This window comes from Notechis scutatus, chromosome 1 (genome assembly GCF_049901735.1).
Source record: "Notechis scutatus isolate UNSWTSFEM ecotype Mainland chromosome 1, rNotScu1.2, whole genome shotgun sequence".
NCBI classification, from domain to species: domain Eukaryota; kingdom Metazoa; phylum Chordata; class Lepidosauria; order Squamata; family Elapidae; genus Notechis; species Notechis scutatus.
Genome location: NC_142009.1, coordinates 94,786,974 through 94,804,763, shown reverse-complemented (window position 1 = coordinate 94,804,763; position 17,790 = coordinate 94,786,974). Strand labels below are relative to the sequence as shown.

General features: G+C 38.3%; 1 protein-coding gene and 1 non-coding gene across 44 annotated transcripts in view; both read right to left on the bottom strand.

The window, feature by feature from the left end:
- The window catches only part of EPB41L2 (erythrocyte membrane protein band 4.1 like 2), a 119,918-nt gene that overhangs the window by 49,263 nt on the left and 52,865 nt on the right, over positions 1 to 17,790 (bottom strand). For all 43 annotated transcript variants that reach the window (XM_087971655.1, XM_087971639.1, XM_087971684.1 and 40 more), the window contains exons 3-4: positions 16,677 to 16,868; positions 2,571 to 2,675 (exon numbers count right to left, since the gene is read on the bottom strand). In XM_087971655.1, the coding sequence (XP_087827781.1) occupies positions 2,571 to 2,675; positions 16,677 to 16,868 (297 nt within the window). The remainder of the gene's footprint in view (positions 1 to 2,570; positions 2,676 to 16,676; positions 16,869 to 17,790) is intronic.
- LOC113411278 (U6 spliceosomal RNA) lies at positions 10,112 to 10,217 on the bottom strand. Its single transcript, XR_003370759.1, has one exon. It is a non-coding gene; the product is annotated as a U6 spliceosomal RNA (small nuclear RNA).

Here is a 17,790-nt window from a genome sequence, read left to right as displayed (position 1 = left end):
AAAGACCTCAAGTGTCTTAAGATTTTGTTATTAGATTTTACGGTCATAAAAGATAATTTAATTGCTTCTTCAAATATGCAGATAACATGATAGAATTTCCTTTTAGATTAGGTTGCCTTTTACTGTTTTCCTCCTTATAAATTAATTTTCTATAGTTTTTTCTGTGCTAATTCATGAAAACAACAGTTTACTGAAGTTCAGTATCTCTATAAACATAGAACACCAATTAAAATTAAAATTAAATGCATTTAATCCTTTACAAAGCAGGAAATCTAGTTTTCACAATTAATTATCCATGTATAAGATACTTTTTTTCGATGAAAAACCTTTGAAACACAGGTTTTTCTCGCAAATAAATAAAAATATTTTTATTGTCTTCTGTATACTAGTAAAATGCTCATACCGTCTACCTCCTAAGACTGTACAAACTTAAAGAAATCCAGCCAATATGACAACATGCTATCCCAGGTATTGGGATAGACTCTAGATAATCACAGGAAGAGTTCAACCTCTGGCAAATTTGAACCACGTCGTTGGCTAAATACTGTGAAAAACTGTCAAAGCTGCCAAGTGGAAGATAACACTCTCCCAAACTGGGGGATGCCACCCTAAACAAGCCAATCAGGCATCAGCTCATCAATGCTTCTGTTACCATCACAATGCAGGTCTGAACCTGAACTTGTATTCAGACAGATTTACTGTCATTTTTTCTCTTGGAGCTCCTTAATAAACCAAGGAGCCCATCAGACTTAGAAGCAAACTCATTAAAGCTTCCTGTTCCCAGTCGTTCATTATAAAAGCAACAGAACTGGCTGCCAAATTGTTGAGATATTCCCGAAGTGTCTTCGGAAATCTCTCTAGATCCACATGAGGCAGTCTATTGTATTAAATTTGCTTGCCCACTGCAGGGCATAGTTGACAGTCAATTTTATTTGAACCAAAAAATCACCTGACCACAGCAGAAGGCTCAAGGTAATTAATACTCTTTTTATCCAGATTGTTAATTATCTGCTTTTAGATGAAGACAAGATCTAGTATATGACCATTGCATACATTGGGGTATTATTAATTCTCCAATGTATGCAACTAATTCCCACAACACTGTCAAACTACTTAGTAAGACTGCATTACTATTATTCTTTTCATCTTTCCTATTACCTATTTCTTCCCACTTATGACTATAACAGTGTTGCCTGTATCTTTACAATTTATATTGTTTTATTTGTTTCCTAGTATGATTTGATTGCTGATCAGTAAACTATGACTATCACTAAGTGTTGTATCTTATGATTCTTGATGAATTTTATTTTTTCTTTATGTACATTGAGAGAATATGCACCAAAGACAAATTCCTTGTGTGTCCAATCACACTTGTCCAATAAAGAATTCTATTCTATTTTATTCTATGTTTACATAAGATCTAGCATACAACCATTTACATATATTGGGGTGGAAATTACAAGTGGTCACTATTGCATTTACAAATTCCTGAGCCTTCCTGGAAGCCTAGAATGAGGTCCCCCAACAAATAATAGGAGAGCAACACTGGCCCTAAGACTAGATCTATAAACTCAGCAAGAGATCCTACCAAGCAATCTTTGTCTTCTAAGGAAACAAAGAGATAATAAAGTTTTTCTATCATATCATTTCTGCAGTCAAAAACCGATGAGAAATGGAATCAAGTCTTTTGACATATAAAGCAATGGCGGGGCAGACTCCTAAACAGAATATAGTGTAAGAGTAAGACTCCTCTGTATGATATAAATTACAGGGCTAGAACTACACAGATCCAATCCTTTCCTCCTTGTCTATTGTACAAATCACCACTTAGCCAAACAGAACTCCAATACTTCAGGAAAACGAGAAGGATATTTCTTATGTCTCATCTTTTGTTAAATCTTTTTACATTTCTGTGTAATGAACAACTGGTTCTTTTCTGTACCCAAAGTTAAAACTTGTTAACCTATCAGATCTTATATGCAAGTATACCCCATAAGACAAGATTATCAGCGACTGTTACATTCTAATTAATTGTTCAAACACTGATGATGTTAATTTATTGCAAATGTATTTTTAAAACAAAAGTGAAAATTAGAGTTCAAATGCTTTCAGTCAGCATTCTCTCCTTCAGCTGATCACATCCATACAGCATCTAGTCCAGGGGTCCCCAAACCCCGGGCCATGGATCAGTATCAGACTGTGGCTTGTTAGGAACTGGGCCACCCAGATGGAGGTGAGCAGCAGACAAGAGAGCAAAACTTGACCTGTATTTACAGCCGCATCACCACCTCAGATCATCAGGTATTAGATTCTCATAGAAGCACAAACTCTACTGTAAACTGCACATGCAAGGTTTCTAGGTTGTGTGCTCCTCCTCCCCCACCCTGCCCCACCCAGGGAAAAATTGCTCATTCAAAATATGACAGCAAGAGATAGCATTATAGTTACCCCTTTTCTGCTCAGAAATCTAGGCTCCGGACTATAAAAGACTTAATGTTCAGTAATAAATTTCCATATATTACAAAAGTTCCCAGTCTTTTAGAAGTCATTTTTACACATTTAATACATACCTTCTGATCTGTATGGTCTTGGAATAGCAAGCCAAAATAGTCCCTTTCCAGTAGGTTAAGATGTTCACATACTTTGTCAAACAACACCTGCCCTTTTGCTTTTTTCTAGGAAAAAATAGGATAAATTAGTGAAACATTTATATAATACAATGAGAAATATATTTTATTTTAAAACACACGAATACCAAAGAAAACTACTCTGTATTTGTTATCACTGGTTTCAATTTGCTATTTCAGAAAATAAATCAAAAGTGAATAGATACTTCATAGTCTATCCCCAGCACAAAGGAAAGCGCTAATTAAAACCAATGGAGGGGAGATATTTATTTGGATAACTGAAATTTAAGTAGGACAAATGAAAACTCAGCAGTAATTCTTAAAATCCTGAAATACAGGTGTATCTTTAGGAATCATCAATGTCTCTTAAAACTTTTTTTTAAAGGAATCAAATATACTGTATATACTCGAGTATAAGCCTAGTTTTTCAGCCCATTTTTTGTGCTGAAAAAACCCCCCTCGGCTTATACTCGAGTCAGATTCCCCTCTGAAAAAAAAATGGTGTGGAGCTCTGGAGCTGGGCAGCCGCTTCCCTGCTTCCGTGTTTCCTTTGCAACTTGTAAGCATGGGGGTAATCGGAAGCAGAAAAGTTCTTGCATGAGGATATATTGTTTTTTCTTTTTTTAACTGTTTTTAGGGGGGGGGGAAAGACCCACCATCATGTGAGAATGCTCAGACACGAAATCTATCCTCTCGAAAATAAGTGTGTGTGTGTGTGGGGGATTTTAACAGAGGGAAGACGTAGGGAGAAGGCAAAAGCAACGGAAGATCCTTCTGGGGAAACTGAGGGGGAGACTCACCCTTGGTCCAGATGAGCCCCCTTCCCCGCCCCTAAGGAAGCAGAGGCAGCCAGCAAGGGCAGGCAAGCCCCACTTCGTGGACTCCAGCCGTCCTCGCTCCCACCCAAAGCCACGAAGTCCCCCAATCGCGCAGCCCAGATTCGCCCTCCCCTCAGGGGGCAGCAACGACGCCCGGTGTTTCCCGAGACAAGAAGCTCCGCCGTGCAATGAAAGCGCCCTGGCTCTAGGCTCGCGGGCTCAGAAAACAACGCGAGCCGAGGTGGCTTCAGCTCCGCTTGGCTTCGTTTCCTCAGCCCCAGCTGCTTTCAGTCCACTCAGGAGGAGGAGGAGGTGGTGGTGTGGTGGTGGCTCGCGTTGTTTTCTGAGCTCTAGGCTCGCAGGCTGTCCTAGAGAAAGTTTTTATTGGTATCTATTTTTATTTTTGAAATTTACCAGTAGCTGCTGCATTTCCCACCCTCGGCTTATACTCGAGTCAATAAGTTTTCCCAGTTTTTTTGTGGTAAAATTAGGTGCCTCGGCTTATATTCGGGTCGACTTATACTCGAGTATATACGGTATATAGTTTGTTATCTGAGGACTTGCTAATTATTAAATACAGATAGTCCTCAACTTACAACTATCATTTATCATCTGTTTGAAGTTACAACGGGGTACGAAAAGTACTTGCAATCCAGATTTCTGAGTACCGCACGCCTCCATGGTCATAAGACAGCATTTCAGGGACTTTTGCTACATACTCAGCCTTGAATTATCTGATATCTTGGTAAGTTGCCCAAACCTCATTATTTTTGCTCTTTGTTTTAAACATTAGACTTATGAAAGTCTAATGATTTTGATTTAAATATTTAAAACAACTGTTAGCCATCAATGTACTATTGTCTAATGTTAGATTTGTAGTGAAGAAATGTAACACTTAAGTGATTTATAGAATCTTATTTCCATTCATTAGTTTTCCTTTTCTTTTTGCATTAAATATAACCTTCAGATGCATTCACAACCATGACCATATAACCTCAATAAAAGTTGAATTGATTAGAAGATAATAAAAGTTACTAGAATGATTCAGAGTGGCTAAGTGAAACATGAAAGAACCAATATTTTTCAAGTCACCTTAACAAAAGAGATACAACCCCAACTACATAAAAATAAAAAGAATAAAATCTTAACATTTTAAAGAATATAGGTGATAGAAGAAATCTATCAGAAACAATTGCTTTGATTGATAATATTTTCATATGACACAAAATGTCAGAGAAAGTTGTATTATTGTTTTAAATACTTTGGGGCAGCAAAAGTATACAACAAGCAAACAGAAAATTTCAAAAGGTTTGTTTTTTTTGTCTGCATTGAATATTGTATATAATTGTATTAATAATAAATTAATAATTAGTACTATTAAATAGTAATAATTTTATTAATTAATATTAATGAAATGCAGTAAGATACATATATAACCCTGAGTGTAAATATCCAAAAGAGAAAATTTAGGGCATTGAAAATACTGTAGTTTGATTTGAATTAATAAATGAGAATAGACAACTCGCCTTTCTGGCTTTTCAAGATTTATCGAAACACTGAAATAGTGTCTGCTACTGGCAGAATTCAAGAGGTGCAGTATGGTGCCTTTCATTTTCACGCAAGTCCTACATCCCCATTTGGCTATTTATGGCTTTTAAAAAGCAACTATAATGTGACATTTCAGAGACCTGGCAACTGAAAGACATTTTTGCAATTGCTTATCACGCAGATTTCAGTAGACGCCACTGCAATTCCAGAGAAGTCCCTTTCGAGTGCCTATGTGTAGGCTCTTGCAACACTAAAGTTATTGTGCCTGACAGTCAGAGACAGAAAGCTTTAAACTGAACGGATTATCTATGCTGTTGAGCTATGTGCTACACAGTAGTTGTGAGAAACACTGTACAAATACAAAGGACAAGGGAGAAAAGGTATGCAATAAAACTACCAAGCTCAATAAAAGCATTGTTTGTTGTCCAAAAGAAATCAAAGCACATTCATACCGAACTGAACTGCTCAATTTATATTCAGCATTTACAATTTTAACTAGATCATTCAGTTTTATATCTCATCAGCTGAAACGCAAGGAATAATACAAATAAACCCCCTGCAACGCAAAACTATTTCTAATAATATACTCAGGTACAATTAGGAGGCTAGTTTTTTAACTTGTATTTTCTGCTCAATAGATTTTACTTGTCGCCTTACATGTTCAATTTATCATTTAAGCAGGACTTTAAAATGTAATAACAAATAAATCCAAGAAATTAAATAACCTGGTTTAAATTGGATTAAATATGTAGAAAGTTCCAGTTTAGACTTGTATTTAAAAAAGGACATCCATGTGCCAAATATATTAAATTGAAATACATTTTATTTCTTATGTAAAAAACTTCAAAAAGGAGTGAAATATTTTTGGCTATAAAGTTAGATATCACACAATCACATAAGTCATGTACTGTTATTATTATTATGCTTCCTACTGAAGTAGCTACTAAATCTTCAGTGTCCAGAAGATAGTCATAGTGTACATAATCAGTTAAATATTGTATTCTTATTTTGTGCTTCTGATGCTACATTTTTGCTTTCCAAATAGTATTTAAGATTCTAGTAAATAAAACCCTGGGTATTTTCCATTTCACTATAAATACAATTTTGTCAAATGACTCTCAGCACTTATAAAATCCAATTTGCCACCCAATTTTACTTGGTATGATTACTCAAGCTTAGGTTTCAAAAACATCATTTCACTTGGCAGGTTACCATTCAAAATTCTCTTATATGAGCAAAAATTCTATAACGTACATGCATTATATGTCCATTATAATCTTGGGTTGTATTTAGTTAACAGTATTTTGTTAAAGGTACAAATAAAAAAATGTTAGTATTGTTGAAGAGTTTGTTAGAACAATCCAAAGGAAATGTACTCATGCTGAGAAAATATTGATCTTAAATTTATCATCTATCATTTAAAAACTGATTTTTAAGAAAATATTTAAATAAATTCTCTTTAATTGGACCAATGAGCCATCATGGACTAGTATTGTGGATCAGCAAAATGACAATGTTTAGCAGAAAAATGGCATAAACTGAATTTTAACTGCTGGAAGCTTCTCAGTGGTATTTTGTATTAAAACATCAATGTGAAAAACTGTCAGAAGGGATGTTTTATATATAGCTTTAGTCTATCTCAAGTTTAAAATGAAAATAAAACAAGTACGTTATTTCATTTATGTTATTATAGCTATGTTTCTAAATCTAACACAATATATTCCTGATTGCCAAATCTTTTTACAGAAAACACAGTTTGAGACAAGAAAAATACTTGGAATAATTTAAACAGACTTTATAGGTTTTAAACTATAAATAAAAGATTTTATTTTAGCATTTTGCTGGAACAAAATAAGATTGACTGAACAACCTTCATGTTTAAAAACATGCCTGATACAACTTATTATGGCCAGGAAATAACTGGCAAATTGTAAGACATATGGTACTTGAGCATTTAATTTTTTATAAGATAGCAAGTGCAGTCTTGCATTTCAATCAAGCATACTACAAAATCCTTGAAACAGTTATGTCATGCCCAATACACTTCAGTTGTTCAGACGTGCATAAAATATATCCATGCAGTCATATTTAAATGTCCTTGTCATAACATTTTAATTAGAACAGAATGCCCTGAGTAGAACGTTCTGATGAAAATTTTATTTGCTTTGGAAAGAGTTTTTACAATACGTCAGCTTGCCTAGGTCTCATTATGGCATTCTTTAGACTTGATAAATAGTTATATGATTGGGTGCCTAAAATGAACTATAATAAAGCTTGTACATAATCTCACACATATATTTAGATATTTTAATTCAATAAAAAAAGGTGCAGTTACTGGATTTAGTATTTTCTACTTATTAACAAAGACTATGTCCTATGTTCTACTAAATTGCAAATAAGCAAGAATATAGGGCAATGAAAATATTAAATATTAACATTTATTCCTCTTTCATAAGACTGGAAGTAATTCATCTATAAGAAGGAAGCAGGGGCAGAGAGGAAGCTAGAAATAGTCTGAAACATATCTGAGAAAGTACAGCATTAATATACCGATATAAGATAGATAGATAGATAGATGGGGCGTTGGAACTTACCTGACACGCCCTTTCTCTGTGAGATGTGAAGAGCATCCATTGTTTGGGATAATGCTTCTGTCGCTCATTTGACAGGCTGGGCTTTAATTGAGAGGATGCTCCTCCTCCTCCACAGGACTCCTCCCTAGCATCCCCAGTTTTGGCGAAGTCGAAGTGATGAAATATTTCTTCTCCTTCACCCTTTCTAATACTTGGCCGGAATAGCATCCCACCAGACGAATAAGGGTGGGGATGGATGCTCTTCACAGCTCACAGAGAAAGGGCGTGTCAGGTAAGCACCAACGCCCCTTCTCCAGATGAGCTGTTCAGAGCATCCATTGTTTGGGACATACCAAAGCTTGGCGTGTCCTACGGGAGGGCTTCCGTCTGGTTCGGATTCCCCTTTTCTTGGTCCCTATGGACCCTTTGTAACACTTTCCTGTCAAAGGCAGCCTCCATAGAGGCGAAGACATCATTCTAATAGTTTCTAAATAAAAGGCGATGGTGAGGCCCATGTTGTCGCCTTGTAAATTTTCACTACTGGCGCTTGGGGCCCATGTTGTCAACATCGCAGCGCTCCAGGTCGAATGAGCAGTGATGCCCCTGGGTACAGGAATAGATTGTGTCCCATAGGACTTGGGAATTGTGCTCTCAGCCACTTACCGGTCATTGAGGATGAGGTCTTGCACCCAATAGTGGGTGGTTGAAAAGAAACGAAGAGAACCTTTGTTTCCTAACACACATCGTGCGGTTGAAATATATGCAGAAAGCTTGCCTTACATCTAGATTGTGGCATTGTCGTGCCAGATTTTATGTCGGTTTCAGACAAATGTACGGGAGTATCAGTTCCTATGGTCTGCAGAAACCCAAATTTATCTATGGGTGAAAGATGGATCTGGACTAAGGACCACTTTGTCTGTGTGAAAAATACAGAGCTCCTGTCTAACTGACAAGGCTACTAGATCCAAGATGTAACTGGCCGATGTAATGGCAACCAAGAGAACCACCTTGTATGTTAGGAATGGAGACACATGGCCTACATGGGCTCAAAGGGGGTTTTCTTGAGCGCGGTAAGGACCTTGTTGAGGTCCCACGTGTGATATCAATGCACTACAGGAGGCTGTAAGATTGTAGCCCTGTGCAAGAAAATGGCATATGTGTGGGTGATGAGAGATGGACTACAAATCTCTCCTAGTGATGACTGATGCTAAGGCCTCCCCTTTGCCTGTTTATATGAACAAGATAATAATGAAATGTCATATAAATAACACTGCCGTCTAACAGGTGTTCCCCTGAGATGGACAGCCAGAGCCATCAGAACCTTCGTAAGAACCTTGGGCAGACGACAACCCAAAGGACAGTGCAATGTATTCAAAACGTTGAGTATTATAACAAAAATGAAGAGTTTTGCTATGTGAGGATCTAATTGGAATGTGAGGATGGGCCTCCATTAAGTCAATGGAGGGTAGAAAATCGCCCCTTCTGAAGCTCAGAAATATGGAGTTCAGTATACTCATCTTAAGCCTCCTATGAACTATGGATCGATTAAGTCATTTTAAAACTAAAATTGCCCCCGCTGATCTGGTGCCACAGGTTGGTTGCCTGGATCTCCAATAAATGAAAAATAGCTATCTCCATCATGCTCCCTTTAACAGGATCCCCAGAGAGAAGGCAAGTAATGCAAAGGTTCCGGGGAGAGGATGGAAATTCTATAGCCAGGCCTAATCTTCCAGGAAATAGAGATAGAGGCATCCCATCTGTCCGTGAAAGGCTTGAGCCTTCCACCAATACGGGCACAGTCGTGAGGCCTATATTTCATGTTCCTCAAGAGATACGCCACTGAAGAGACCCCTTGTTTCTGGACAAGGTCCAAGAACCTCTGTGGGACAGTTATGACTTCCTCTTACATTATTGGTTGGGGGAAGATTAAATCATCTGACCCCCCCTTATATTAACGATTGTTGGGCCAAAGGGAAATGGAATATCAAGGCAGGAAGTAGTGTTTTTTTTTCAAACAACAGAGACTTGAAAAAAGTCTGAGGGCTAAACAGACCTGAAGGTTGGTGGTCTGGCTTAATGCCTTCAATGTTTGACATGCCCACCTTCTTTAGGGGAGCCGCCTCTGACAGATTTTGGTCACTGTTGTGAGTAGACCCTTCTTCAACCTGTTCCATCTGGTCTCTAGTTCTCCCTCATCCTGTGCATCATGTGAATGTGTAACTGGATTATATAATACTCCCCTGAAGGAGGTACCTGCTGGTAAGAAAGGTCCATTCTGCATAGTAACTAAATCGAGTGAGAATCGAGGTCAGATTGTGGAGGCTGCCTAGCCATCAACTTCTACTGTGCCCCAGCTGCGATGCCTCTTCAAGTTGCCATGTCCCTCCAGGCCTTCAATTTGTCAGGGAGATCCTCTGGGAGGAGGAATTCTGGTGTGGTCCCACAACTGTCTGTCAGGCAAGTAGCGCTACTGAAGGCCTGGGTTGAACCGGTCTCTCTGAGGCTCTCTTGGATGGTGTTGAGAGATCCAGGGATGGAGGCAAGGTGAAATATGGATCACTTCACAAATTGCGCGTCATCCTTGCGCAGGGGCCATGCTAATCTTCTCTGTATCATTCCAATTTTAGTATATGTGCTGCTGAAGCGAGCACTCTGGAACTGGGACCAGCGTGGCTGGGGAAGAGGACTGAGACTTCTGTTCAACCTCCTTTGTGCATTTTTTTTTAAATTTAAGATATGCTCATCTCACGCATTTTGGTGTCTCTTGGCATCCTTTGTTGCCTTAGAGGTCTCTCTAGGACGTTTTGACCTACTTTGAGTTGGTTTATTGTCCTCTGGGGGTATTTTTGGTTGCCCTTGAAGATTCTGACCTAAAGCCCACAAGGTGAGATATCTATATCTATGTATCTATATGTGTATAAGATTTTAATGGACTGTTAACTGGTTCAGAGGACTGATATAAACAGAGGCAGGGAATCCTCTTGATATTTGCTCTCCCCCCCCCCCATTTTTTGGTAAATTCGTTATTATGTTATTATTCATAATATTGATATCATTAATATTGTTATTATTGATAATATTTTTGTTATATCTGTGCACAGCTACTAACATAAATTGTTGTGCTGTTACCAAACTCATAATTAGATGACTGAATATGGAATCAAATTGTGGGTGATCCTGCAGTCACTGGCGCTCAACAGCTTCCTGCCCAGACGGACACAGGCCTTGGTGCTCGCTGTGGTGCTGCTGTTTAATTCTGTGAAGCCATAAGCCAACAGTTTGCTCAATGAATAAGGGTCCAAAATAGAATAATTATATCTGAATATCTATCTATCTATCTATCTATCTATCTATCTATCTATCTATCTATCTATCTATCATCTATCTATCCAAACACACACATATGTATTAGGGTGATTTCTCTCGGGTTCCAGGAAGGAGACCCCTGCTTGGGGAAAGAAAAGCCTCTCACAGTTCCAGAAATAAAATGCAGAACACTACCGCATGGTTAGTGAGTCTGCAATGGCACCAGCCGTTATCTTTTTAGGCGCGTAATGAGTTAAATCGGCTCAGCAGCATTTCCACGCCTTGTGGGGAGTCGATACTGCAGAGTTTCCTCTTAAATAAAAAGGCGCGGTGGGGCAGATGGGCGCTGATGCCCCACCCCAGATGGTGTTCCCAGGGGAGAGAAAAAAAGCCTCGGACCCTTTTAAAATGGAGCCTCTCCTGTCGGGCGCGGGCGGCGGCGATCGTAGCGGCTTGGCTTGAAAAGATCGTAATGTGAGTTTTTAGCCATGCGGCTGAGGCGTTATCACCTCCTATCGTCCTGGGGTTGACCAATTATCTGAAGCTACGGAGAACTCCCTTGGCTCGAGTTATATATCGTAGGGAGCTGCTTGACTCATTGAAACTAAAAGCCTTAAAGGAGTTGTTTAGAGTTTAATTTTTTGTTGACTCCTTTTGAAGCCTTTGCTATTCTGGTCAAGGGAAAGGAAATTAAGCTGCCTATATCCACGAAGGTTGAGCAAAAACTGGGGACGCTAGGGAGGAGTCCCGTGGAGGAGGAGGAGCGTCCTCTCAATTAAAGCCCAGCCTATCAAACGAGCAACAGAAGCATCATCCCAAACAATGGATGCTCTGAACAGCTCATCTGGAGAAAGATAGATGGATGGATGGATGGATGGATGGATGGATGGATGGATGGGTAGGTAGGTAGGTAGGTAGGTAGATATACATACATATAGATATATAGATATATCTGACTTGGCTGCAACTCTCTTTTTAACATTCAAATATTTCATAGCAAATGTTAATTTGGACAAATACACCTACATTTCCATAAAGGGAAAATGATAAACACAACAGGTTACACAGACTTCTCAGACAAGTCATAAATGTCAAGTGTCAATGTTAACATTTTACAAGGTTATTCTAGTATTGAAATGTGGCCTAATTTCAATTATTTGAGCTGCATCTGCTGCCTTATTAATTGAAACTAGGGAACCTATGATCTGTGGGATCATCCTTTCAGAGATATTTCCTTACCTAAACACAGAAACAGAAAGATCATGGGCAGATTTCTATGGCTTTGGTTTTAAACTTTAAAAAGAAAACATCTTATTAAAGAAGAGAGATGTGTAGCAAGACAAATATAGATGTTTTTCATTTTAATAAAGAACATTTTAATCGCAACATCCGGGGTTGATCTGCCATTTTTAAAAGAATATTGTAACATTTTCACTTCTTTTTCCTTGGTTTAAAGTGACATATAGCTGACCATATTGGAATATTGGTTTCTTCAAATAAATCAGCACATTTTCCATAGTTTGTCCTTGTCCTTTATGTATAGTGAAAGCAAAACATGACTGTATTGATAAATACAATAAATACAATAGCTGTGCATTGAGAAGTTACAGTTCAACTTTATCCTGCTTCAGAACCTTCGCATTCTCCCATTTCTGAAGACCATGGGCTGCAGAGAGTACATTAATCATCACCATACCTTTTATGCTCATTGAATAGCTTTGGGTATCTCCTACTGCATGCACCATTTTTCTAAACAGAATTTCTACTGCAATATGGCCTTCAATACCGATTTGTGCAGCTCTAGATCTTCATTTGAGTCTGGTATTTTGGCTTGCACAAATGTTATCATAATCTGTGGTCTTGGCTTGGATGCTTTATCAGGCCAGAGCAGAGTACAAATGAGACAGGCCTTGTTTATGGTATTCCAAGCTTAAGGATCCATAAAGTAAATTTAGATAAATGTAATTTGCTGGTTGGGATCTGGCATTAAATGCCTGATTGAGTTATGGATTTGCCTTTAAAAAGCCCCAGAAGGATTCTATTTATTCCACATTGTAAAGATTTCTTTGGCATCAAAGAATGTCATTTAGAAAAGGCAGTTGTATTGTCTGATGTTCTTCCAGACTTTGTTCGCAATAGTTTCATCATTGCTATATAAACTGAGGAGCTCATTAGGTAGATGTTACAAATTGCCACATCCTGACTTTTTCCTTAATATAGCAAAAATGGGTAGTTTCCCCAGTAAATAAGAACAGATGACAACGAGAGCATACTCTGGCATGGCACCAATATCAGCAGAAATAATACAATGTGCAAATTGTCCATTTTGCCTTGTTCTTTTTCTGTTGAAATTTTTGTTGTTGGTAGTTGCCCTGAATGGAGGGCTTCAGTAATGGCCTCTTGAGAAGGGAATATACTATCAACTGTTCCAGGGCTGAAGGAATTATACCCTACTTCAAAAACGATAACACTGCATGGAATTATCCCTTGGTCATCTCCCAAGCCACCCTGATAACCCAGGAGGGCCCAGAATTTAACAATCATGTGGTTGAACTAGCAGATTAAAGAACCTTATCCATGTGCTCAGTGTTACAAAATTGAATTCAGTCCAGATGACTTTACAAATTTGTGCTATGGGCAACTCAACTTGTGGCTTGGACTGCCAAGTCAAATTCCAACTCCAAGTGACTTTATCTGCCAAAAAGCATTAATACTCCTCACTGTGGTTCCATAGATGGTTCTGTGGCAGAAAAAAAATGCTGATTTAATATGTACAACAATTTTAGTATTTGAAGTTGGACATGTGAATGTTCCCAACACAAAGAATATGACTTGACTGATGATTAGTGAAGCAGGTTTTATAAGTATAGCAGAAAAGAGATTTCTTTACAACTTGGGGACAGGAAATTCATATTAGTAGGTGAGTTGAGAAAAAGCAAATGTTCTGTATATATGTACTAGGGAAGGAAAGGCAGAAGGAACTAAGTACAGATTAGCAATCTTTTAGAGAAAAGATTGTCTAAAATGATGAACAAACATTCATTATAAACCTTTATTCTGATTTTAATAAATTAATAAATTCAGGTACATACTTACCCTATGTCTAAAAAGCTGTTTTATACATTACATATGAGCATCTTTTACTAAAATGCATGTCAAACTCAAATGAAAGAACTGATTATTAATCAGTTGTACAATATAATAAACATTTGAATTTCAAAGATAATTGTTAATCTTTCCCCAAAGTATATAGTTTAACATTCAAACCGGTTCACTTGCAAAGAAATTGAAGGCAGCGGTATAATACCAGGTTTTAAAGATACCTAGCAAGATCTGGAAAGCCCTGCCACTTTAACATCTGCTTTATGCCACTTGACAGAAGTGGTAATCAAATAAAAAATAAATAGGTTCATAGAAAAATAAGCTTTGTTGAAGAAAAATCAGCATAAACAAATTCTAATTCACCAATCTTTCAGAGTTTTCTAAGAAAACAATAGGACCTGATGGAGATGACCTTGCTGTTACTCTATACTTGGATTTTCAAAACATTTTTAACAAAGTTCTTCATTAATGGTTCTGAAACTTAGTGATCGTAGGATTAGAAGAAATGCTTTTTATGGATTGCTAACTGGATAAAAATACAAAAGTGACTAAATGGGAACATAAGAAGATTCTTGGAGCCAATGATTTTGAAGATGTTGGCTTATGAATAAATGACAAATGGGGTATTTATCATGGCTTAAATGATACTGACTTCTGGATAATATTAAGCAGTCTGGAATCATAAGAACCAAGTGACTGTGAAGAAAATCCTAAAGGATTTGGTTTTTTTAATTTGGTAAATGTTTACCAAATGACAAGTACAGTTTAAGTAAACAAAGTGATGCACAGTAGGGCAAAAACCCTAAATTCATACATGAGGACTGAACTGTTTGTAAGTACCAGTAAAAATGCTTTTGGGTGTTTTAGTAGATGGTTAAATTAACATTGTTGACAACTATTAAAAAGAAAAATCCCATGCTGTGGATCATTAGGAAAAACACAGAAAATTAAAATCCCAACACTGAAATGATTTTATACAAATCTGTGTACTTATATTTTATACACTGCTCAAAAAAAATAAAGGGAACACTTAAACAACACAATGTAACTCCAAGTCAATCACACTTCTGTGAAATCAAACTGTCCACTTAGATAGCAACACTGATTGACAATCAATTTCACATGCTGTTGTGCAAATGGAATAGACAACAGGTGGAAAACATAGGCAGTTAGCAAGACATCCCCAATAAAGGAGTGGTTCTGCAGGTGGTGACCAAAGACCACTTCTCAGTTCCTATGCTTTCTGGCTGATGGTTTGTTCACTTTTGAATGCTGGCGGTGCTTTCACTCTAGTGGTAGCATGAGACGGAGTCTACACCCCACACAAGTGGCTCAGGTAGTGCAGCTCATCCAGGATGGCACATCAATGCGAGCTGTGGCAAGAAGGTTTGCTATGTCTGTCAGCGTAGTGTCCAGAGCATGGAGGTGCTACCAGGAGACAGGCCAGTACATCAGGAGACATGGAGGAGGCTGGAGGAGGGCAACAACCCAGCATCAGGACTTCTACCTCCACCTTTGTGCAAGGAGGGACAGGAGGAGCACTGCCAGAGCCCTGCAAAATGACCTCCAGTGGGCCACAGTTGTGCATGTGTCTGCTCAAATGGTCAAAAACAGACTCCATGAGGGTGGTATGAGGGCCTGACTTCCACAGGTGGGGGTTGTGCTTACAGCCCAACACCGTGCAGGACGTTTGGCATTTGCCAGAGAACACCAAGATTGGCAAATTCACCACTGGCGCCCTGTGCTCTTCACAGATGAAAGCAGGTTCACACTGAGCACATGTGACAGATGTGACAGGGTCTGGAAACACTGGAGAACGTTCTGCTGCATGCAACATCCTCTAGCATGACCGGTTTGGCAGTGGGTCAGTAATGGTGTGGGGTGGCATTTCTTTAGGGGGCCACACAGCCCTCTATGTGCTCGCCAGAGGTAGCCTGACTGCCATTAGGTACCGAGATGAGATCCTCAGACCCCTTGTGAGACCATATGTTGGTGCGGTTGGCCCTCCTAATGCAAGACAATGCTAGACCTCATGTGGCTGGAGTGTGTCAGCAGTTCCTGCAAGACGAAGGCATTGATGCGATGGACTGCTCCGCCCGTTCCCCAGACCTGAATCCAATTGAGCACATCTGGGACATCATGTCTCGCTCCATTCACCAACACCACGTTGCACCACACACTGTCCAGGAGTTGGGGGATGCTTTAGTCCAGGTGTGGGAGGAGATCCCTCAGGAGACCATCCGCCACCTCATCAGGAGCATGCCCAGGAGTTGTAGGGAGGTCATACAGGCACGTGGAGGCCACACACACTACTGAGCCTCATTTTGACTTGTTTTAAGGACATTACGTCAAAGTTGGATCAGCCTGTAGTGTTTTTTTCCACTTTAATTTTGAGTGTAACTCCAAATCCAGACCTCCATGGATTGCTAAATTTGATTTCCATTGATAATTTTTGTGTCAGTTTGTTGTCAGCACATTCAACTATGTAATGAACAAAGTATTTAATAAGAATATTTCATTCATTCAGATTTAGGATGTCTTATTTTTGTGTTTATTTTTTGAGCAGTGTATAAATCTACTTTGCATTGGGATGCTGTATATTATTAACATATAACACATTACATGGTTTAGTCCGCATTTCTACAAGAGTATTACATTTACTCCCTCTTAGAGAAAAAAATAAATAAAACTCACTAGCTTACCTCAAGGTCACAACTGTATTCTGTGCCATCCAAAAGCACAACTTTAGCCTGTACTATCCTGATCTTCTTAGGAGTTTTTTGAAGCACTCTTTCTACTTTGACTTCACTTGTTTGCACCTCTTTTGTCTCTCTTTTCCGATCTTCAGTGTTTTCTGTAGCTTCAGAAATAATTTCTTTGTCTTCTTTATCAGACTGTGCAAGGAAATGTATATTACCATACAGTAATATTATAGTTACAGAATTTAAATTTAATCAAATGCATACATGCATATTTCAAATTACAATAGCAGTTAATCATTAAGATATACATATATCTGTTTCCTCTATCATTTTGCTCAGAGAAAATACAAATTGTCTATAGAAAAAACTTGCAGGAGGCATCAAGCATGCTTCACTAATGATAAAACAATTTTTTTCATACTTCAGGCAAGTAAAAAAATATATAGATAGAATCAGGACAGATATTCTGAGATTCTACTGCATGAAAGTAGAGGACACTGGCCACAAAGAACCTAAAGATATCTTGACAAAATGGTGCTGTGACTTCTTTCTAGAGCTCAGTTAGGTCTAGATATTCTGAAATGCAAATGTGTCTCACTAGTGCACATACAGTCCAGATTGAGAACTCTGAAACAGCTTCAACTGAAAACAGGGCTACTGTGGCTTGAGACAAGTATGTAACTTTCTATGTTCATATACTGGTTCATATACATGTTCAACCTAGCAACTGTCCCTTTAGACTACCAATCTTAAGAGAACAAATCTCTAGGACACTTAGTTAGCCTGCTATTTTGAGACCTTAGCTTACCCAACTATTAGAAAAAAAATTATTTCTTTTGTTGGAGGGCAAACAGAAGCAAAGGTATTACAACTGGAAACACACAATTAAGTTTGTTCATTTGAAAATAATATCTAGTTACAAGTCTAGTTTCATTTTGTCTTTCCTCATCATTTCTATATCTTTGTCAGAATCCTAATCATTGAATACTCCATGCAAACAAGTAAATACAGCTCCTTCTTTAAGAATAAAAAAACCTTATCTATACAGCTAGTCTATTCTGCTTCAAGCAGCAAGTACCTGCAGGCTTCCAAGCAGTCACAAATAGGCTATGAA